The sequence below is a fragment of the Phalacrocorax aristotelis genome, chromosome 7 (assembly GCF_949628215.1).
Source record: "Phalacrocorax aristotelis chromosome 7, bGulAri2.1, whole genome shotgun sequence".
NCBI classification, from domain to species: domain Eukaryota; kingdom Metazoa; phylum Chordata; class Aves; order Suliformes; family Phalacrocoracidae; genus Phalacrocorax; species Phalacrocorax aristotelis.
This window is the reverse complement of record NC_134282.1, coordinates 33,625,391-33,649,175: the sequence shown is the minus strand read 5'-3', so window position 1 is coordinate 33,649,175 and position 23,785 is coordinate 33,625,391. Positions and strand designations below refer to the sequence as shown.

Genomic DNA, 23,785 nt, shown 5'->3' with positions numbered 1-23,785 from the left:
GGCTGGGGCCAGGGATGAGGATGGAGGAGGTGGGTGAGATTTGGGGTGCAGGTTGGTCCCCCTTGGCCTCCCTGAAGGGCAGGCCCTGCCTGTCACCTCATGGGGGCTGGGGGGACAGGACCTGCAAACTCTGCCCGAGACCCTCCTTGGTCCCCCAAGCATCGCCCCCCGACGTGAACCCCCATCTCCGGCTTCACCCCCTGCCCCATCCCCGTGCCACCTCGCCCCCCCCCCCCGTTCCCCCTCCCGGCCACTGTGTCCCCAGGAGACAGGAGGTGACAGAGGGCATGGCCGCTTCTCACGCGAACCTGGACAATCTTTAACCGGTCCGGAGCAGCGAGGGCTGCCCCGCCACCCCCTTCCCCGCGGGGACCAGATCCGGGCTGTGGGCCAGCAGAGTGGCCCCGCAGCTGCGGGGAGGGGACGGGGACACACACGCACCGATCGGTGACACCACCCCCAACCCTCCCGCCTCTCCTCCCTCTGCTTTACCGGAGGGTACCGGCGGGCAAGCCCCCGCGGAGGGGGCGGATCGCTAAAGCACCGCAGTGGGGAGGGGGGAGTCTATGCTCATCACTGCGTGTTCGCGGAGCCCCGTGGGGGGGTGGGTAAATCCCCTCTCCTGCCCAGCACCGCGCACACCGGGGCTATTTTCCCACGCTCCGCGGGTCCAGGCACCTGGAATATCCCGGGGCTGCGGGGGCTGGATGGGGCCGGGTGCCTGCAGCGAGGGCTGCGGAGGCAGGGGAAGAAGCGGAATCGAGGCGCTGCCCGGGGTGGAGGGGTGGGAATCCGGGACAGGGGCGGAACCGGGGTACGAGACCGGCGCCTTTAAGATCCTGCCGGTAGCGTGACTGGAGGGACCGGGGCGGCGCGGGTTGCCCAAACATCCCGCCCGCTTCGCACGCGATGCCTCCTCGTGGGGCTGTAACCCACGGGGGACACCGGCACCCCCCGCCCGACCCGTCGGGACCCCCCTCCCCTTTTCGTTCTCTCTCTTCGCCGGCCGCCTTGCAGCCTCCCCACGCGTGGGTCACGCAGGGGAGCGGGACTCCCGCACCCCACGCGTGGGTGGGAGCGGGGGGCTGCGTGGCCCCTCTCCTGCCACCTGCGGGGAGGGGTGCGCGTGTGTGTGGGTCTAGATTAGTTATCTCGGAGTTTGGACGCACGTCAGCTTTGATTAGGCTTCGGTCATGTGACGGCAGGTTGCCGGGCCAATCACAACGAGCGGCGATGCATATAAAGCAGGAGCGAAGGGTAAGCGGGGTATCTGCTGGGAGGATTGGGCCCCCAGCCGCTCTGCTCTGGAGGTGAGTACCGTCGGGGCTGCTCACTGCAAGGCACGGCTCTCTTCCCAGAGGGAGGCACGGGCACTTCCAGCTTCCCCCAGGGCACCACCAAGAAATGAATAGTTGGGGGGTACCCTGCTGGAGGATGTCCCACCTCTCCAGCTCCCCAAATCTCCTACAGCATCCTTCCTAGAGCTGTTGGATAGTGATTTTTTGGGGGGGTCTGGGGATAACCCTTATCCCACGGTTCCTCTTGCCCTGGGGTGGCCGCAATCCACAGCTGTGGGCTGGGAGGGGGTCCCAGCCAGGCTGTACTCACTGGGGTGAAGGTGTCCTATGGCAGGGTGCAGCACCCTACCAAATCCAAGGAGGGGTGGGATTTCAGACCCAGCCTCTTCCTACCCCTGGCATGGGATTTTCTGAGGGATTTCTGACAGAGCTGGGAGCAAGGTGCCTACAGCTTGCTGGCTCTACCCGACAGCCATGGTTAGCTTTCCTGGCCATAGATCTTCAGGGATATTCATGGCAATGCTCTATTTAGTTTGCTGGTGAGCAGTGGCTCAGCATGAGACACCAGATAACTTGACTCAGGAGGATTCAGCTCTCCTATGGTCAAGCACTCTGGAAAAGGCACTGCAGCAGGGAAGAAAGGTCCTATAGTTAAGAGAGCACACTTCGTACACTGGCATACAGAGAAAAAGCCATGGGACCTGTCCTTTCACTTGTGGCTAGCAAAAAGAAACTGCTTTCACTTAAAAGCAGTTTCCTAATGTGTAGAAAACCAATGTAATTCTGGATCAGAAGTTAAGCCTAGCTTTCCCAGTTCTGGTCCTGTGCGGTTGCTAGTAAAAGCATCTCAAACAACAGGTGCTCCAGGGACCTTCCCTCCTTCATAATGTCTCTTTGGTTTATTACTGAGGTTTCTGCATGCCAGCAGCAATGAAGGCTTCAATGTCTCTGGTGGAAAGCCAAGGTATTGTTTCAGCCACCGAGGTCCTCCTCGCAGCTGCTGTCTTCTGCCTGGTCTTCCTGCTCATCCAGTCCCTGCAGCAGCACGTGCCCGAGGGGCTGAAGAGCCCCCCAGGACCCAGAGGCTACCCCATCCTCGGCAACGTGCTGGAGCTGAGGAAGGACACGCATCTGGCCCTGACCAGGCTGAGCCAGAAGTATGGGGATGTGATGGAGGTCAGGATTGGCACCCGGCCCGTCCTGGTGCTGAGTGGGTTGGACACCATCAGGCAAGCATTGGTGAAGCAAGGAGAAGACTTCATGGGGCGCCCTGACCTCCACAGCTTCCAATACATTTCGGATGGTCAGAGCCTGGCCTTCAGCCCTGACTCAGGGGAGGTGTGGAAAGCCCGCAGGAAGCTGGCCCAGAACGCCCTGAAGACCTTCTCTGTTGCCCCCAGCCCCACCTCCTCTTCTACCTGCCTCCTGGAGGAGCATGTCTCCAAGGAGGCTGACTACCTGGTCATCAAGTTCCTGCAGCTGATGGATGAGGGGAAAAGCTTTGACCTTAACCGATACCTAGTGGTCTCTGTGGCCAATGTCATCTGTGCCATGTGCTTTGGCAAGCGCTATGACCACAACGACCAAGAGCTGCTCAGCTTGGTGAACCTCAACAATGAATTTGGGGAAGTGGCTGCTTCTGGCAATCCTGCTGACTTCATCCCTCTGCTCCGGTATCTTCCCAGCCGCACCATGCAGCTCTTTAAGGACATCAACAGGCGTTTCAGCTTTTTTGTGCAAAAAATTGTCCAGGAGCATTACATCAGCTTTGATAAGGTAAGAGCTTGGATTTTCTTGGATGTGGGTGGAGATGCCTACAATTGGCTGTCTGTCTGGCAATGGGGGGGAAGAGGATATTCCCTTATCCTACCACCTCTGCTCAGGAAAGCTCCTTGGAGCTTTCAAAGCTGCAGTTAATCCCTGCAGGAGCCAGCAATGGCTGAGGGAGGAGATGTTTCCCATGCCTTGGGTGTCCTTGATGTCCTTGACCCACTGGCTCTTCCCCAGGAGCACATCAGGGACATCACAGACTCCCTGATCGAGCACTGCCAGGAGAAGAGTGTAGGGGAAGATGCCCATGTCCCAGTCTCCAATGAGAAGATCATCAGCATTGTCAATGACCTCTTTGGGGCAGGTGAGAACAATTCTGAGGGTAAAGCCTCTCTGCTGGGAGGGGGAACCAGGGCTGTCAGGGTGAGACCTTGGCCAGTCTTGGGTGTTTGGAGCTGATGCTGGGCTCGTGGGCATTCTCCTGAGCAGTGACCAGAGCAGATGCCTTTTCAGTGTCAGCTGATGGGGAACTGCTACATGGCAAACATCTAGAGTGATGGGGCCTGTAAATACCTGTTCATCTGTCATCTCTTGGTAATTAAATGCCTTTTTCATATCCATACAGGCTTTGACACTGTGGCAACTGCCTTGTCCTGGAGCCTCATGTATGCTGCCTTGTACCCTGACATCCAGAAGAGGATCCAGGAAGAACTAGGTGAGTCCATGAACCTGCTTCCTCCAGGGCCAGAACTTCTCTGGAGAGAGCTGACCCCAACCTACTCCCTCCTCTTGACTTCCCACAGACCAGACCATAGGCCAGGAGAGGAGACCGAGGCTGTCGGACCGGGGCACGCTGCCCTACACAGAAGCGTTTATCCTGGAGATGTTCAGGCACTCCTCCTTCCTTCCCTTCACCATCCCACACAGGTATGGGCTGAAGTAGCTGACATGTTGTTTGGGGTTTTTTTGGAGTGGTTTTCTGGGAGGTGCTGTTCAGGCAGATAATTGCCTGGGAATTGTTCCCTGCTATGGGGAAATATTGCAGTGTAGAGCCTGAATTACTTGTGTTTAAGCTCCCTATGGCTTTCAGGCTTGCTGGTAGTGCAGCTGCTGTGTTGTGTTGGTGCCTGTGGCTGCACCTGCTGCCTTTGGGGCCGGCAGCTGCTTGGCTTCTTGCCCTCCTAAGGTAAAATCCTTCACTTTGAGGGCAGTTTCACTCCAGAATCTTTACTAGTGGAGGGATGATGGGTGATGGCTAACACCCCTGGGATTATATTTCCCCCTGCCTTGGGAGAAATCACCTCAACTCATCCAGCTTCCTGAAACTGGAATCTTTCTGCTTGAGGAAAAGTGTTAACTAAGATTATTTTGTCTTCCAAATAAAAATTGGGGATTTCCTAGCCAGTCTTAAGAGTACAGATAGGGCATTGAAAATGAAACACCCCTAGGACTTGCCAAGCTTTATTTTGCCGTGACGCTGCAGGTCTCCTCTCAATTTCTCTTCCATTCCACCCGCATTTCTTTCAGTACAACAAAAGCGACGGTCTTGAATGGCTATTACATCCCCAAGGATACCTGTGTGTTTATCAACCAGTGGCAAGTGAATCATGATGAGTGAGTATACCAAATCCCCCCTACTTATCCAGGCTGCAAGGGGTTTGCTTGGTACTAAGATCCCTCTGATCCTTTAGCGCAATATGCCAAAAGCCAAATGGGTTGTGAAGGCAGGAAAAGGCAGATTGGATCAAAAATTATGTGGGTTTGATACTGAGCCCAGAATTCACTCTCCTGGGCATGGACCTGCTCTGGGTTGATCTGGTCTCTGATTCAGCTACTCCCCAACACCAGGGCTTACCCAATTTATGTGCAGTAACGTGGTGATGTCCTCAGCGCACTGGACTTTCCACATACATGTGAGGGTTGGCAGCTTGGGCTGTTGAATAATCAGGCATCAGTAGATCCTCCTGCCAAGCAGCCCTTGTGATCTGGGTTGGTGGCTCCGGATGTGCTCAATGGGAACCACCTGGTTCCCTCTTTCAGGGAGAGTAATGTCCTGATGTGACTATCATTAAACTCAATAGGCTTGTGTCATTGCCCTTTCATTCACCAAAGCTGATTATCAGCATCTGGAAACCAAAGCCCCATCTTACCCCTCCACTGATCTCCAGTAGCGACCCTCCTCGGGGGAGTAAGCTGAGTGAAGATTGCCGCAGAAGGTGGTTCCCAGATCATGTATTTTGGATCAGAAGCTCAAGACCTTTGCATCCAAATAGCTCAATGGCCCAGAAATATTATAATACCCCTTCTGCTCCTGCATATGCTGATGAGCATTGCAATGGGAATGTTGCCTTCTTAGGGCCTGAGAGGATTCCTCATATCCAGGCAGAAATCCTCAGCTAAGGCACTGGAATATCCCAGGTGACACTTCACAACAGCCAGCCTGGGAAGTTTTTGCTGGGAGGATTCAAGGTGTGAAAACCCTCAGGTCTCTGTTCTGCCTTTTTAAGAGGCGCTGACTGATTTCTGTGCACAGATTCTTGTTCTCCTTTCAGCTGACACTGCAGGTCCTCTAGATATTACATGTTGAATTAAATCCATCTCCACTATCTGCAAACATAATCGAGTATGGAATAGAGGTTTCAATAGACAAGGGTCTGACACACAGTTGGCATTTTAGATCAGGGATAGTGGTTGCCAAAGTTTTTGGGTGGTGAAATGGGAAAGTATCACAATGCTTTTCTCTTGGAGTTTTTTGACTGCTGTCCTCATCATGGTGGGTGAAAACAGCTTCCTCAGGTGTGTCTCCTTTCTGCTTCAGGAAACTTTGGAAAGACCCTTCAACCTTCAACCCCGAGCGGTTTCTCAATGCCACAGGGACTGAAATAAGTAGGACAGAGAGTGATAAAGTGATGGCTTTTGGTTTGGGGAAGAGGCGATGCATTGGGGAGTCCATTGGCCGGTGGGAGGTCTTCCTTTTCTTGGCTACCATGCTGCAGCAGCTGGAGTTTAGCCTTCGCCCTGGGGAGGAGGTAGACATCACTCCTCAGTATGGACTGACAATGAAATACAAGCAATGTGAGTGCTTTGAGATTAAGAGGCGTTTCCCCATGAAGAGCTCTCCGTAAGCTGTGGGAGGAAGCATCACTTTGCAGAAGAAAGCCAGCCCTTGGAGTCAGATGCTCAGCCTGCTTTTGCTAATGCTCTGTAGAAACCAACACAACCCCTCGCTGTGTTGCTTCACTGGAGGCTTGTTCATCTCCATGTAAATGTGAGCGGGGAGGGATAAAGCCAGCTTTGTTGGGCTCCTCACAGTCCCTACGGCAGCTCTATTGCCATTGCCTGCAGAAAAGCTCACCAGAGGTCCAGCCTGCCTATTCCTGTTGGGAAGATCCAAGGGGACCACAGCCCTGTGGTGGGGAGGAGGATGTTTTGGGCTGGGAGAAGCGGTGTGGGATGTCAGTAGGGGTATCTTTGTCCTGCCCAGTACTTCAAGCAGAGCCAGAGCTGCTGGGAGCAACTCCCTTCATCCACCAAATAGGAATAAACCTGCAGGTTCCTCTCTGAGGAACCTGGCCAGCCTTTTCCCAGCAGGTGAAAATCTTTCAAGCTCATTTTGCAGAGCCTTCAGCTCCTTGTGCTGATGGGAAGGGACCCCCCCCCTGCTGATCCAGCTGCTGGCTGAATGGCTCTTGAGGTGCTGCAGAGGCCAGACCCTACCCATCTCGAGTGGACCTGTGCTGGAGGCACCCTCACACAGCTAAATTCCCTGAATGTTAATTCATTAAATGAATCCCTGAGTGTTTCTACCAACCCCTGGTGACAGCCTACCAGGGGGTGGGGAAACAACAAACCAACATGTATAAAGTAGTGCTGTTCACAAATTGAGATATTAGCTAAACTCCTAACAAGAAGCCTGGTAAATATCAAAGGACTGAGAATAAGGGACAAGAAGTAGTAAGAGGCACAACAGAACACCTCTGGCTTTCAGACTATATTTGCTGCCTTTTTTTTACTGGTATTTTTTTAGCAAGCAATAGATTTCTATATTCAGACTACTAAGAGGAGCAAGGGTTTGAGGACTGCAGGAGATGCACTGTAAGGCAGTGCATCTGTTGCAGTCCGCTTTAGCCAGCGTGAAGGTGAATTCTGATAGCAAATGGAGCAGCGATTCCTGTTTGCATTCCACACAGGTACATCCATATGCTGGGATATAAACTGCACTGTATTTGTAACCTAATAAATACTTATATTAAAGTTTCCTAAGGTTCTTGTTTGTTTTATTCCACTGCTGGGTCATCCCACATCTCTTTTTAATCCTTAAAAACTTGACCTGGGTATGTTGGATCTGGATTTTTCCCATGGAGACATGAGCTGGTTGTTCCTTTACTGTTGAGGCTGTGACACCAATAGCATTAGGGAAAATCTTTAGTGCTCATGTGTACTGGCTCTGGTCCTCTGCCTGTGTGCATATAGAGAAACTAAAGCTTCAGCTGGGACTTGCAGACAGGTAAGGCTGAGCTCTGGTTTTGTTCAGGATTTCACTAAAAATCAGAACTAGCCCTTCTATCCCTGGAGAAAAAAAAAAAAAAAAAGAATCACTTTCACAGCCCTCTGGGAGGTGGTCCATGGAGGGATGCTTCGGGGCACTACCTGCTCCATGCTTCCCCCTCTTGGAGCATGATTATGTCTGAGGCTTTGCATAACTTACCTTAAAAAAAAGGCAATAAACATTAAATTGCTGTGCAAATAATAAAGGATAATATGGAAAAGTGGGATCTGTGTATACCTGAAGTGACATCCCTGCAGGGACCCACACTCAGGGGTTTCCAGCTTGGCAGGGTAGGAAACAGTTCTTGCCCCACAGGCACATTTTCATGAGGCACAAATGTTTAGTCAAGCCCTCAAACAGGGGTGTAATATCAGGAATCCTGGCAAAATTCAGTCTTTGTTGAAAAGTAGCGTGGTCCTCCCCAAATCCCTGCCCTGGGATGCTCTGTGGCATGAGCTACCCTCGCCCCACACAGGGATAAAATCAAAGTGCATGCAGAAAGGTTAATATTTTACTCCATCCATCACCAAGATGTAAGGGGCAGATGAATAATTCAGCGGTTTTCTTAATGGTCCTGTTATACCATGGAGTTATTTTTAATTTTGTGGCCGTGCTGTGGAAAGGCTTCTCTCAAGAAGAGGATCCTTCCTCCTGCTGTGACCTCGCTCGCCTTTGTGTTAATGTTACTGACTGTTATTGTAATGATTTTGTTTTTAATTAGCATCCCCAGCACAGCCTGCTGTTTAGCTCGGGAAGGTCAGCCGGTGCACAGATCCAGCACCCCACCCGCTCCTTCCTCCGAGTAATAAGCAAAACAGCCTCTGGCTTTGGAGGAGGGGAAAGCTGATTTTAATGGAGCAGAGGAGAAAGTGGGAGATGAATGCATCTGTGCCTCTGCTGAGTCGGAGGGAGATGATGGAGGGGTGACAGAGGTGATGGAGGTGTGAGGAAGGTGATGAAGGTGTGATGGAGGTCACAGAGGGGATGCTGGGTGTTGCAGAGGTGGTGGAGGGGCAACGGAGGTAATGGAGATGATATGGAGGTGGCAAGGGTGGGATGGAGGTTATAGATTGTGATGGAGGATGTGCGATGGTGGTGATGGAGAGGTGACAGGCAGTGGAGGTGTGATGGAGGTGGTGGAGACATGACGTACACCACGGAGGCGAGGGAGGACGTGAGGCAGAGGTGACTGGGGAGATGGAGGTGTGACTGAGGCCGCCAGAGCCGCAGGAGAGCTGGCAGCTGCAGTGGTGGACGCGCAGCCGCCCACTACCGTAACCGGCCCCGACCGCGCCTGCGCGCGGCGGTGCTCGGCGCTGCACACGGGAGTGGCGGTTCCCGCCCCTCCCACCCCAGCCGGAGTACCGCCTTACTGCGCATGCGCCCAATCTCAACTCCTCCGCGGCTCTCTATGGTTGCCTGCTGGTGGCTGGAGTGCCGCTCCCAGGCGGGGCGCGGGGCAGGAAGTGACGGAAGCACCGAGCGTCGCGGAGGCGGTGGGGAACGATCGGCGGGAGCAGGTGAGGTGGCGGCGCTTTCCCCCCCTACCCCCCGCTTCTGACCCCTCCCTGTCCCCGTCTCCTCCCCCTCGTCCCGGGAGGGCCGGCGGTAGTGGGCCGCGGCGAGCCGGGGCCGTCGGCAGGGAGCTGGGCCTCGCCCGGCCTTCCCGTGAGGCAAGGCCGCGAAGCACCAGGCTCTCCCTGGCGTGCCTGGGGCCGTCGTGGGGAGGCCGGGCTGGGGGAGCGCCTGGGGAGGGGAAGGGGGGGCAGGGCCGGGTGCCTCTTTCCGCTGGGCTCCCGGCCTCGGCGGACTGCCTGCGGCGGGGCCCACGCGGGGTGGGGGGCCTGTGTTTGCCTGGGGGGCGGGGGTGTGTGTATTTGGGGTGGGGCTGTGTTTGCCGGGGCGGGGGGGGCGTGTTTTGCTCTGGGATCAGGCTGGAGGCAGCCCACCCCAACACATCCCGGGGAGACGAGCCCCGCTGGGAGCATATATCCCATTCCAGCTTGTCTCTCGCATACAGTGCGGGTAGGCTCGGTGGCTGCCTTCCTCCTAAACCACCTCCTTGCTAACTCATCTATCGGACAGGGAGGCTGTGTGTAGTGACGCCTTTCTTCTAAAGCAGCAGTGCCCGGCGTGCAAAGCTATCAACTCGGCACCTGCTGAGTTATTGCTTACAAACTATGTTTATTAAGTGCCGCATGAGTGTTTGCATAAAGTCCGTGACTTGAGTTTCTTTTAAAACTTGCAGGAACATCAGTAATATGCACTTGTAATAAGAGATGGGGGGAGCATAAAATAACTGACTTGTATGGAAAGAACCTCAGAAAATAAGGCAGAATCTTGGATGGGAGGTTTGACTTTCCAGGTGTATGTAAACAAGTGTGCTCATATTTGTCACATGTGACGTAGTAAATCACTCACTGCATTTGTAGTTCATTCCCTCTTCTAAACGATCTGCACAGATAGTAGTAGAATGAGATCCTTTGAGATGAAGAGTTTCCCTTGTTTTGGTGTACATTTGCATGCCAACATAGGTTTTTATGGTTTTTGAAAAGGATCCTTGTGAGGTGGTGATGTGTGTCAGGTGGTGTACTGAACTCTCTTCCTTGTCTTCAAAGAGATACAAAAAGCAGGAAAGGGAATGAAGTTTTAGTTTTACTGCAGATACTTGGGGATGTGTTATCTGTGTTTTGAAAGTGCTGTTTATCAGCCATCATCTTGGAATCCAGACATTGTTATAATGGATTAATATAATTACACAGAAACAGGAAAGAAAGGGAGCTGTTCCTGAAAAATGTATGGCTTAGTGACCACATTTAACATTTTCTTCTGTTTGAAGCACCCCCTGTTTTCAGTCCCCTGAAAGCTACATGAAGTGAGCTAGTTCTGGTAGCATACATGCATCCTAGTTATTTCCAGGGTTTTTTTTCTGTGCATCTTTTTCCTAGAAGCTCAGGACAGGAGGGGCTTGAAGAGAATTAAAATTACTGTCACAGAAACATAGTTTATATATTGATGTTAGTCTTCCTTGGTTATCTCCTGTGTTTTCTTTGCGTTCCTTACAGTAAATATCTAGCGTTCTCCCTCTTACTGTTGATTGCAGCATGAAAGGCAAATACATATGGCAGTCATTCTCATTTATGAGCTTGTCAGCTCTTTTGCACTACCGTGATGCTAGTGAGCCTGTCATTTTCCTGTGTTCTTCATCTGGAGGAAGAAATCTCAGATCAAAAGATGCGCTTAGCTGCTTCAAAGTGTGTTGATACAACTTCAGTCAAGCATCAAAACTGAGGGAATTACGTGGGACTGAACATCTAACTAAACAAAGTGCATTTTTCTCCAGGTATTCCGGTAGAACTCAATGCTGGAAAGGAGCACAACTTTCTTTTTTCATTTATCTAATTGTGGCAGTAATACTAATACCCCTGGTTCTGGAGATCATGAAGACTTTTGTCCTGGATCAGCGTTGATTTTTTTCCCTTGCCTCTGTATCTGTCTGTTCCTTTAAAGGTGTTGGGTTTAATTTGTATATGCAGGGCTCAATCTTCTCACTGCCAAATGTTCACAAAAGCTGTTCTACCCTAGTGTTCATATGCCAAAATTTTAAAAAGGGAAGCAAAGATTAATTTCTTGTTTGAAATTACAGGGAGAACATCTGCATACAGAACTAAATACTAATATTGCTGTTGGAAGCTGTTAGTCTTGACTTCGGTTACAGAACGATTTCTTTCATGATGCGAATGGTGATCTGCCTTACAAACAGTTGTATAGGCAAAGCCCTGTCCAGGGATTCACACGCTTGCTGCAATCCTCGGATGTTATTTCCACCCCACAAAGAAAAGAGAAGCTGACAAAGCCAGAGCCTGGGTGGGAGCCAGGATTCTGGGCTGGGGGATGCTGTTGATGCTGATTCGAGTTGTCAGTTTCTGCATATTGTTACAGCTGGGCCTGTGTCTCTTTACAGCAATTGTGTGCCAGAAATATGGCTACGGACTGGCTCGGGAGCATTGTGTCAATTAATTGTGGAGAAAGTTTGGGAGTCTACCAAGGACGAGTGTCTGCTGTGGATCAGGTCAGCCAGACCATTTCCCTGACACGGCCCTTCCATAATGGGGTCAAGTGCCTCGTGCCAGAAGTCACCTTCAGGTTAGTGTCTGTCTTTTTACCTCCTGCGTTTTTTCAGGTGAGGTCTGTGGTGGTTTGGATGTTTTGTTTTGGTTTTCCCCAGAAATGGGCTCTTTGCCTTAAATCTCCCTACTGGTACTGAGCATCTTTGCATGAGGAGTGCCTCTTGTGTTTCTGTTAGTTTGTGGGCAGATTACTTTCTGGCTTTGCAATCCTAGCGTTAGAAGTGGGGTAGCTCACACTTCGAGGTTATTTGTGGGTGAGGCTGTGCGTGTGTGTATGTGTATTTATATTTATTGTGTGTATACATTCTGTCATTTGGTTTTCAGGTAGTTGAGGGGGCTGGTGTACTCTCTCAAAGCTTGGCCCTCAGCATGTGTACTAGATGTAATTAAAGTGTGACAGAACAGAAAGCAGAGTGGTAGATCAATTAAAATTATTGCCTCAATACAATTAAACTAAGTGTAGTTATTAAATCCAACTTCATCCCCTCTGTCTCTTGCTGTGTTCTTTCCTCAGCATAGACAGGAGAGAGTTTTGAAACAAAAAGCTGAATTGATGCAGCAGTACTGTAGCTCTCAGGAGTTCTTTCACACCAGCTCCTGGTAACACTGCTTAAAAAGAATGAGTCACTCATGACTGGGCATTTTCCTGTTATCTGGCATATTACAACAGTTAAGACTTTGAATACTGATTTTTAAATAAGATTGAGTCCCTGAAGTCAATACTCATCTTTTAATTTTGTTTTCTTGGATTTTGACCGGGGTGGGGGGGAATGATGACCATATTCTTCCAGGAAATGTGTGGAAGTCTGTAGCAAGCTCTTTCTACTTTTATATCCCAATTGAACAAATACTCATGAAGTTCAAAATAGAAGACCCTCACTTCTGATTGATTTCTTGTAATCAGTGCAAATGGAGGTCTTTGTAACCACTTCTTTGTTTCATTTTGGCTTATGCCCAGTGTGGTATTAGTTTTCTTTATCCTTTTTCTGAGGAAACAGGAAGTACTATCCTTGTTTGAGCGTGAATTGCACTAATCTAAGGGTAGCTTTCTGTAGAAATGGATTAAAAGTAATAGTAGCCTCAAGGCTGAGATTAATTATATTACCTAGAAACTCTTAAATTGATGCAGATTTCTGCAAAGGTCTGTGCCAGTTGCTTCCATTTTCTGCTTGACTGATTAGTGTTTCAGCTAGGAACAGAACCTTTCAAGCACAATCCAGGTGCAGTATAAAAATCCTTGAGTTGTTATTTTGAAGATTCATACCGTTTCAGTTCAATATTTTGATGTCTATGGAAATATCGTCTGTGTTTGTGTATCTAACTTTTTTTCTTGTTTCTATTGATAGTGGGGTCAGAAAAAGCCCACTGTACAAAGCTGCATGTTTTTTGTTAGGGGTTGTTTTTTGTAAAGGTACCTTGGATACTAAATTCCTCAGTGTCTGGTTTTCTTTTCCTGTTTTTAGGGCAGGTGACATTACTGAGCTGAAAATTCTGGAGATCCCAGGGCCAGGGGACAGCAGACAATGTGGGGACCTGCAGCAGTCAGAAATGGGTATCCCTGGTGTTGGATGCCAAGTGGGTCCCAGTCAGAATGGCACTGGGAAAGTGTTAAAGAAGCCCATCTCCAGCAGTGCCCCGCAGAATATCCCAAGAAGAACAGACATGAAGAATCAGGATGTTACCATCTCTCCACAGCAGCAGTGCTCCAAGAGCTACATGGATCGACATGTGGAAACATTAACTCAATCCAAAGGCTTCCGTCGTAGACACAATTCTTGTGAGTAAATATGTTATCCTGCAGCTTTCCTTTTGCCCACCTGAGTTACCACTGCAACATCTTCCCTTCTTCAGCAAGAATATTCCAAATGGTGCTGGAAACTTTTGTTTGTTTGCTTTTATAAATTGTATTGCCACCTGAAGGTCTGGAGAAGAGGAATATAAATGGTGAGGAGAAAAACTTTGCAAGCTGTGCCTCAAAGTGTTATAAGTATCGATCTTCTAAATGTCTGGCACTTATCTTTAAAACTTTTATGGTTAGATGATGATGCAGTCTCATCCATAATTTGGTATGGATGTTCATACAGTTTCATTAAATCTTGCAGGACTGGGCTTATAAAAATATATGTGTACACTTGCATAAAACACCCTTAGACAGAGATATGAAATGGGTTTACTGGGTAAGAATAGTCAGGTCAAGTGAGTTCTTTGACCTGGTCTGACACTTCTGTATTAGTGGTTTTTGTTTGGTTTTTTTGGGGTTTGCTGCCCTGGCTTCTGCAGGGTATTCCACGTGGGGGCCCAGGGCGGTGTTTGAGCATGTTGTTTGTTCAGCGCACTCCTGTAGCCAACCTAGTTAATGGCTTCGGAAGGTTGTAGCAGAGTTCACGATGTAATTGTTTTGCCCATGAAGGCTGGTGTTACTTAGGTGCCTCATGGCTGGCCACATACTCACTGTTTCAGAAGTCAGTCTGTCCAGAGTAACCTTCAGAACCCTGTGGGTAAGAAGGGACTATGTGGATGGTTTTATTTATTAGGTTCAGGACCATTTTTGATGGGATGTTGGTTGTGTTGTTGAATTCACCACATTCTTCCAGTGCCAAACCTGATTTGAAGTTGTCTTTTTTCCTCTCTTGAAGCTCCTTAAAGGAAATCAGTCTTTCTGAACTTTAAAATGCTGCAGACTCTTCTGTGTGTCTCCTATGAACACGGCAGTATAAAGAGGAATGGTCACAAAAGCTCTTCTATTGCTCATTCAGGACACAAGTGGGGTGTTATGTACTTCCAAAATGGATTGGAATGTGAACTGCAAATTCATGTTCCTGTTGCTGAGGAATACCAACCTTTATTTTCAGGGTTTGTTACTTCATTTAGTTTTAGGACACATAAGACAATGTTTAAGAAGAATAATGCTCTCCACATTCTCCCCTGACCCACCATCCTGATCTCTTACCCCTTTCCTCTGTCACATCTGGCATGAGCGTCAAGGTTGGTGTGTGAATAGTGAGGTGGACGCTACAGGAATTTGGGATATAACAGGGAAAAGATGTGTATGAACAAAGAGGGCGGGGAGGAGCAGCAACGATGCTGAAGGAAGCAGCTGCCTCTTCTTACAGCCTCCAGCTATGTGGGCTGGTATTAGAGGCGCGGATGATATTTGGGAGCTCTTGGGAAGATGATGGACCTGGAGAGACTGGGGCTGTAAATGGCTGCAAAAACAGGTGATGTGGTGGGAGATGAGCTGGACTATGAATAGACAGAGATTATTTTATCAGTTGCACTACAATTGTGCCACACATTTCTGTTGTAGGCATCTTTTTGCCCATCCCTGTTTGTTTCCCAAAGAACAGCCCTGTTTGAGTATGCAAAGAGCAACGTACTAGTGTTTTACTGCAGCATTTCTGAGAAGTGTGGTTCACGCCTACTTACGTAAAAAGCAAATAGTTCTTTAGCAAATAGTTCTTTAACAATTTATTTGTTAAAGTGAATACTCAAATTTAATTAGTGGAGATCTTCTGTGTCCCACCCTTTGCATTATTCCACTTCACCAGCGTCAAGTGTTAGAAAATGCAGACCTGAATAATGCCAGTGACAATGATTTCCTCATTCCTGCTTTCTTTCCTATTTGAAAATTGCCCAATTGCTAGCCTCCATTTTTCCTCTGAAAGGAACTGGAAGCGAGTTGCGATGTTATTATGCTTTTCTATTTAAAGCCTGTGTAACCATAACCTATTACAACATCACCCTACAAGTAATTATAAAAGTTATTTGCTGTGTTGTTGAAAATACCAATTAACGGGCTCTGAGAATGATGTAAAGATAGAATCAGTGCATCTCAAAGTCAAGCATCCATTATTTTTATTTCTGTTCATAAAAATCTTCAGCCAGCTCTCACGCTGTGCCAAAATTGGGTGTGTTATTTTTTTCCTCAAAGCCCGCTAGGCTGTGCTCCTTTCCAGATCTTCGTTGTGCAGTTGTTGAACCATCAGTATCTATCCAGTGTATTTCCATTACTTCATTTTTTTCCCTTGCTTTTGTGTTTAGAAAAGAAACTACACCAAAGGGGGCAAGGCCAGTTAAACAGGGAGATCAGAGACTGTATTTATGTGGAGAAGTTTCTGGACCTCTGGAAGTCGTCTAACTCCACCAACAGATGTATTATTTTCTGAAGGGGTTGTAACTCTTTTCATATTAATGTCTTTCTTTAAATGGTTGCCAAACAGGCATGATAGGAGGAGGAAGGCCAGAACAGTGCAGAGGGAGAGGCGTGAACTCCTTGGTGACCTAACCGTCCACAAGCCTGTCTGGTTTTGAGAGTTTTACTTCTACTCAGGCCTAAACACTGCATAGTGCTTGCTGTAGGAAGACAGCTATGGTTCCTCTAAGGTTAATTTTTGTTGGTTTTGATTCCTTAACTGTTCCTAAACTCCAGTTAGTTGTTTGTTACTTTGGTTGGTTTTAAGAAAACTTCCAAGCTTTGATGTCAGCTACCTAAATGTCTAAAGTAACTCCTGCTTTGCTTTATTCTGGCTGGCTGGAGCGTGTAGGACGATTACCTCACGTAATGCTGTTTTGCCAGTGTCTGGTAGGTCTGGGGTGAGCAACAAGTACCTCAGACCACTTCAACTCACAGATAGCTTGCATCAGTCTTACATAAGCATAACAGCAGGTCAGATTTTCTTTTACAGATTTTGTTCTAAACAAGTTGAGCAAGGTGCTAGATGTAGATTATTGTTAGCTTGGAATCATTTTAGGATAAATGATTTAGAAAAGTGAACTCTTGCACTCTAAAATGTGCATGTTTGGTGAGTAGGACAAATGATGTGTGAGTCTCAGGAGGGGGTGGAAGAGGCCCTGGCTCTATGGGGATGGTGGGTATGGGTGTCTGGAGAAGAACAGGCTGAGATGTCACCTAGAAGTTAAGTCATATAAGGTTTAGTACAGCTGAAAGTTGACCTTTTGATGCCCTTGGGCGTGCTAAGTCAGGGACAAAGTTCCCCCTTTGGAGTACTTGTGTGACAGGAATCAATAAATGACAAATATCACCACAGGTTTCACAACAATGGCTTCTGTGCCGTGCTGGCACCAGGCTTCTTCATGTCAGGGTTGGCGGCAAAAGCTCCCACAGGGATCTCGCAGGAAGGCAGCCAGCTTGATAAAGACTATATGTTTGCTTGTGTGCTGTACATGAAAGTTTTTTTTTTTCCTAAGAAACAAAAAAAAGCCTGGGAAGTATTGTTTATCTTTTGAGGGAGGTGCTTTTCTGTGCCAACTTGATGTGGAGCCATGTGCTGTTCTCCTTAATAAGCTTTACGCATACATGCACAGGGGAGAGGTGCTGGAAGTTGTGATCCGAAAGGAGACGGAATAGAAGGTCTGGATTTCTGTCACTGCTTGGCAGAGGACTGGATCAGGCTGTGGAAGCAAGTGCAGCTGTGAATGGCAGCTTTCAGGCAATGGCTTGGTCTGGTGTGTCACACTAGTGCCCTGCAAGGCAGTAGACGCTTCTCCTGTTAGCCTCATCTCAGATTCTTCTGCCTGGGTTTTCCCTTCCCTCCCCCTGCCCTCTTTCTAGGTGTTCCTCCTCATTTCCCTGAACAGCATTAGGTGGTGATGCTTAGAATCATAGAATTGTTAAGGTAGGAAAAGACCCTTAAGATCACTGAGTCCAACTGCTAACCTGTTACTGCCAAGTCCACCACTAAACCTTATGCTCAAGCACCACATCTACCCTTCTTTTAAATACCTCCAGGGACGGAGACTCCACCACTTCCCTGGGCAGCCTGTTCCAATGTTTGACAATGCTTTTGGTGAAGAAGTTTTTTCTAATGTCCAACCTAAACTTCCCCTGGTGCAGCTTGAGGGCATTTCCTCTCAGCCTATTGCTTGTTACTAGGGAGAAGAGACCGACCCCCGCCTCGCTACAACCTCCTTTCAGGTAGTTGTAGAGAACAATAAGGTCTCCCCTCAGCCTCCTCTTCTCCAGACTAAACAACCCCAGCTCCCTCAGCCGCTCCTCATAAGACTTGTTCTCTAGACCCTTCACCAACTTTGTTGCCCTTCTTTGGACACGCTCCAGGACCTCAGTGTCCTTCTTGTAGTGAGGGGCCCAAAACTGAAGACAGTACTCAAGGTGCGGCCTCACCAGTGTCGAGTACAGGGACATGATCACTTCCCTACTCCTGCTGGCCACACTATTCCTGATACAAGCCAGGATGGTGTTGGCCTTCTTGGCCGCCTGAGCACACAGCTGGCTCATGTTCAGCCGGCTGTCAACCAACACTCCCAGGTCCTTTTCCTCCAGGCAGCTCTCCAGCCACTCCTCCCCAAGCCTGTAGCGTTGCATGGGGTTGTTGTGATCGAAGTGCAGGACCCGGCACTTAGCCTTGTTGAATCTCATACCGTTGGCTCCAGCCCAACGATCCAGCCTGTCCAGGTCCCCCTGTAGGGCCTTCCTGCCCTCCAGCAGGTCGACACTTCTACCCAGCTTGGTGTCATCTGCAAACTTGCTGAGGGTGCACTCGATCCCCTCATGCAGATCATCAATGAACAGGACCGGCCCCAACACTGAGCCCTGGGGAACACCACTTGTGACTGGCCACCAACTGGATTTGACTCCATTCACCACCAGTCTCTGGGCTCGGCTGTCCAGCCAGTTTTTAACCCAGCGCAGAGTGTACTTGTCCAAGCCATCAGCAGCCAGCTTCTCCAGGAGAACACTGTGGGGAGACAGTGTCAAAGGCCTTACTAAACTCCAGGTAGACAATGTCCACAGCCTTCCCTCATCCACTAAGTGGGTCACCTTATCATAGAAGGAGACCAGGTTAGTGAGGCAGGACCTCCCTTTCATAAACCCATGCTGGCTGAGCCTGATCCCCTGGTTGTCCCGCATGTGCTGCATAATGGCATTCAAGATGATCTGCTCCATGACCTTTCCTGGCACCGAGGTCAGGCTGACAGGCCTGTAGCTCCCCAGATTCTCCTTCCAATCCTTCTTGTAGAGGGGCATCACATTCGCTAGCTTCCAATCATCTGGGACCTCCCTGGTTGACCAGGACTGCTGATAAATGATGGAGAGTGCCTTGGCGAGCTCCTCTGCTAGTTCCCTTGGTATCCTTGGGTGGATCCCATGTGGCGTCATGGACTTGTGAACATCCAGGTGAAGGAGCAGGTTGGTGACTGCTACCTCTTCAACAACTGGGACTTCATTTTGCATACTATCTCCATCTCCTAGCACAGGGGCCTGAAAACCCTGAGAATGACCGGTCTGACTGTTAAAGACTGAGGCAAAGAAAGCATTAAGTACCTCAGCCTTCTCCTCATCTTTTGTGGCAAGGTTACCTTCTGCATCCAAAAAAGGAAGAGGAACACCATGTAACTTTGCTTGGAGTTTGTAGAAGGCCTCTGCCACGTTGCATGCAACTTGTCATGGGGTTGTAATGCAGTCTGTGGAAAGACAGCCAGTTGTCTGGGTCAGCAGTATTTCAGAGCTGGCATCCATTGGTATGGATTAGAGAGCTGCCCACCACAATGCTGGCATGTCTCGTTTTGATGAGATACGTTCCTGGCTCCCATTCTTTGTGGTTGCAGGGGAGCCTGGGGAGCTCTCCAGCTATTGTTCTCACAGCTTTTCTAGTGCAGCTTTTTATTCCATCAGCATTTATACACTGTGCGCATCAGCTGTTTCTGTCCCCTGGATCTGCTGCATGGTGGTGCATCTGTCCCCACGTTCTGCTTTTCAGGTCAGCTGAGGGTAGCATGGAGTTGTTTGCAGAAGAATCTGGGAATGAGTGTGAAAACCTTTGTAGGGTAACAGGAACGAACTGAGTTGCCCTAACACTTGACATCAACAGAAGAATTGGGCTTGTTTTGCCATTGTGTTCATTGTAAGCTCCAGCTTATTAATCTGAATTTTTTAGAGTCCCTTGACTGTTGCTTCGACCTGGAATTTGTGAATGTTTGGAGAACTTGGCCTGTTGTGTTGGCCTGGGTTGTAATTTCTTGTGTGGCTGATAGCAGCTACCTTGGATGAAATTCCCGTGTCAGTAGAGGCAGTTGCCGGCTCCATACCACGTTGTGTACTACTTTGGAGTCGTTTATATGGCAAATTTGGAAGTCGTGCGTTAGTAAAAACCTTTCCCTTTCTCTCAGAACTATGCATGTAGATGACTGTCATAGCATGTATACTGGAATACACCTTGCTGGAAAGACTTAGCCTTTCTCTGTTCTATATTGTGTTTTGTCACCAGCAGTTCTTGATTTCTGCTCTCTGTCCATCAGTGGCTTCTTTGCATAAGGTCTATTACAGTAGTCTGTTCTTACCTGTTTGTTTCTAAGAACTCCTTGACATCTCCAGCAGCTTGAAAATCACTGTTCTGAAAATGAACTACCTGCTGTAGTTAGTGGTAACTTCAAATTATTATAAATAGAGACTCTAGAAATAGAGAGTATTGTTCAGGTGTGGTGACGCTGACCACACATCTCTATATGGTCAGTTTTGGTTGCTCCAGTATGTGCAGAATTAATATTTCATGCTGACTGTTGTACTGATGCTGCTGCTTTGAAAAGGCAAGTGGCTTTGTGCTGTGGTCAGTGTGGATTTTCATCGTGCAGTGAGGTTAGAGTAAACCCAGTAGGCAGGATAGCTGTGTTGCTGTGAGAGACTTTAGCTATTAGCTGTCTAACCCTGTAGATGCCCCTTAAGATATTTTATTTAACATAGCGATGCTGTAGCTATAATAATACAATGGTGTTGGAGAAGAAAGGGAAAGACCAACACCTTTCATTAGGCCAGGTGATAAAGCTGGGGAAAGTTGATTCTTTTAGTCTTTTCAGTGCTTTCTAGGGATGCTTGGGCAAAACTGTTTTTAAACTGATATACCTAGAGCACTTAAGCTCATGTTTAAAACAAAATAACAACCAGAACAACAAATTACTCATGTTAGGAAAATGGTTGTTGTGGGGGGGTTTACTCAGTGGTTGCACAAAGCCATGGAGATTTGGGGTCTTACCTCCTGCTTTTCAAGGTGGGAAAGACTGGACTCTGACTTGTGCACTTTTTTGCTGTTGCTGGACTTATGAAATATGGCATAATTGGAGACTGGAACTGCAGCAGTTTTGGAAGGAAGTGATTTAGGGTGTTCAGGTCTGATTTTTTTAGCTCAAGCACTTAAGACACCAGAGAAGGAGCTGCTGAGCATTTTGGAGAGCTTTCTTGCTGTGGGGGCTGGGAAAGCTTTCACTTAAACAGTTCTGTAGGAAAAAAAAGTGATACGCTGTCTGATATGGGATAAAAATAAACGGGGGAAAATGCTTGCTGAGTCAGTGCATTCCTAATTGAGAATAAAACCAAGGGCATATCCTTAAAGTCATCTTTCAGCATGGCATAAGCTAGACACTGTTAGATTAACTCAATATCATGCTGTAAAACAAATTTGCCAGAGCTTACAAAGTCTTTGATAAGCTCTGAGAACTCCAAGCCAGTCTGCCTGTATCTTCCAGGAAAGTGCTTTCTGCTCCAGTCTGTTCTTGTAGTGTTTTCTTTAAAGGCTTCAGGTAATCATAACGGTGTTCTGGAGTTAACGGTTGCAATTTAAGTTGTGTAATTGAGCTACTGAGTAACTTTGCTGTAGGGAGATGAGTTCTGTTTGCTAACTTGGTAGAAATTGGCATGTTGGTCTTGAATGTGCCAGTTCTTGTCCTGATCCTGAAACAAATGAACGTTCCTGTAGAAACAGCTGTCAGGAGGAGGGTCCTTTGCTTTCTAGGGGAGCTGCTGTTCCTGTCAATGGACTGGAGGATTTCCCACTTTGGCATGTGGGAAATCGGAGCTCAGGTTTGCTAAGCGAGCTCGCAGCTGCTCCACCAGTCTGACCTGAGGTTACAGATAAGCCTTTCCAGGCAGGGAGAAGGAGGAATTTGCCAAGACCAAGCTAGACTTGTCTGCACTTACAAAGGTGATGAGTAACTTTACGGGAGGCCACGAAGGTTGTGCCCATTAGAAATCTTTTTGGGATGTTTTTGAAGTATCCTTAGATGACTTGAAATTCTTCCTGTCTTCTCTCACTGATTGTCAGTAATGTGTAAAAACAAAAAAAAAGCTGCTTTTTCATTTATGGAGGAGGTCTATATAGAGAACACATTATCATGGTAATTTGTTTCTGTGTAATCAAATGGATTCTGTCAATAAACGCATTTGTATAAATTACTTGCAAAGGTGATTATCGTAAACTATGAGAAATATTTTAGCAGAGCAAGCAGTTTTGGTGCACTAACTCTTACTCCATCTGTTGGCCACTGTAGGTGAAGCCTGTAATTGCTGGAATTGGCCTGAAATATTTTCTAGCAATTGGAAATTTAACAATGGGTGTAACAAACAGATTAATGTTGTCCAGATCTGAGTTTGTATGGGTGACCTGAATAACAGTGTAAGAAATAAGATAGGGGGATATGTTGACCTACTAATTGCATATGGTTTTGTATCAGTCCTTGATCTCTGGCCATAAGCTGGGAATGAGGGGAATTTCATCACTCTCACTCCAGAGAAATCAGGCTTTCACAACTACTTATGATTGACAAGAAGCGTATTTAAACATGTAAGACAATGAATAAGTAGAATAATGCAATAGGAGTAAGGAAAAGGACTTCATATCGGTACAGAAATGTGTACCTATTGACAGCATGTGCGAGGAAAAAGAAATGCTTTATGTTTAGGGTTTTAAGTTCACCCTTAAAGATTATTAATAGGTGGCCAGCCTATTAGTGAGAGAAAATGCCTACATTAGTCTCTGAAATTTAGGGAAATTCCAAAGAAGGATTTGGGCCATATGCCTGCGTGAGCTCAGTGTAAGGGGAAAACTGTCCTACATCACGGCTAGCTTATTACCTTACCACTAATGTGACACTATCTTGAATTAACAAAATGTGGAGAAACGCTTATTTTGCTACTGTGGTCAAGCTTGTTTTTCTAACTTTGCCAGTGGAAAGTCCATGAAAGTCTCTCTCCTGATGCTCTTGTTTTATTTTCTATTAGCTTATCTTAGCAAATGCCAAAGATGAGGCCTACAGCTTCTTTGGGAAGCAAGTATCCCTTGAGCCAGTGGACTGCAAGCATACACTCCCTACATCTTAGAAAATTTGCTGAGAAAGTATATGAGCAAACATGGCTTTTTCCATTTATGACATACTTTCAACTTGCTTTTGTTTTCATTCAGGGTCATCCAGTAGCCGTCATCCAAACCAAGTGACTCCAAAGAAGAGCGGCCTGAAGAATGGGCAGATGAAGAGCAAAGACGATGAGTGCTTTGGGGATGACATTGATGAAATCCTAGACACAGATTTTGATTTTGAAGGGAACCTGGCCCTTTTTGACAAGGCAGCCGTGTTTGAAGAGATTGAAACTTATGAGAGGAGGAGTGGCACTCGTTCCCGGGGGACCCCAAATGAGAAACCAGCTCGCTATCGGCATGACGAGAACATCTTGGAATCGGAGCCCATAGTCTACAGAAGGATTGTTGTACCCCAGAACGCTAACAAAGAATTCTGCACGGGTATGCCACATCCCTTGCTGATAAGGATGCAAACTCTGCCACTTTTCCGGGCCTCTTGTGGTGGATTGTTTTCCCCATGGGGTGTCTTTCAGCCTAGTGTGGTACAAGCAAGGGCAGTCGTTTAGATAAGGTTGGATCTGTGCCTTATATCTACATACAACCTTTATTTGCAGTATTTCCAAGATAAAAAATATTCAGATAGGGCACAGAGGTAAGTGTTTTTGTAGCAGGGAACAAAACTCGTCATTGGATAACAGGAGTGGAAACTGAATAGGAGCCATTTGAATCCTTGCTGTGATTTCAGTAGCGTGATGAACCTGCATGGACTTGATTGCTAGCTCTTGAGAGGGAGGGATGGTTTCAGGATTCCGGTACATGGTAGGATGTCATAATTTGTGCTCTGTTGGTAAAAGGCAGGAGATTTCATGTGTTTCTGATATACCTTTGGTGGTAGTTACATATTTTCGCATGGTTTTGCAGAACCTTAAATGT

The 23,785-nt window shown here is 47.8% G+C and overlaps 2 protein-coding genes across 2 annotated transcripts in view; both read left to right on the top strand.

Annotated features, from left to right (window-relative positions):
- Positions 1-1,208: 1,208 nt before the first annotated feature.
- On the top strand, positions 1,209-7,326 carry LOC142060162 (cytochrome P450 1A4-like). Its single transcript, XM_075099876.1, has 7 exons — positions 1,209-1,310; positions 2,209-3,074; positions 3,306-3,432; positions 3,694-3,783; positions 3,872-3,995; positions 4,596-4,682; positions 5,887-7,326. The coding sequence occupies exons 2-7, from the start codon at positions 2,217-2,219 to the stop codon at positions 6,191-6,193; spliced, it is 1,593 nt and encodes a 530-aa protein (XP_074955977.1). The 5' UTR covers positions 1,209-1,310; positions 2,209-2,216; the 3' UTR covers positions 6,194-7,326.
- A 1,703-nt stretch (positions 7,327-9,029) lies between these two features.
- Positions 9,030-23,785, top strand: part of EDC3 (enhancer of mRNA decapping 3) — a 29,809-nt gene continuing 15,053 nt past the window's right edge. The window contains exons 1-4 of the mRNA XM_075099871.1: positions 9,030-9,137; positions 11,582-11,763; positions 13,211-13,524; positions 22,958-23,293. Coding sequence (XP_074955972.1) covers positions 11,600-11,763; positions 13,211-13,524; positions 22,958-23,293 — 814 coding nt within the window. The 5' untranslated portion in view covers positions 9,030-9,137; positions 11,582-11,599. The remainder of the gene's footprint in view (positions 9,138-11,581; positions 11,764-13,210; positions 13,525-22,957; positions 23,294-23,785) is intronic.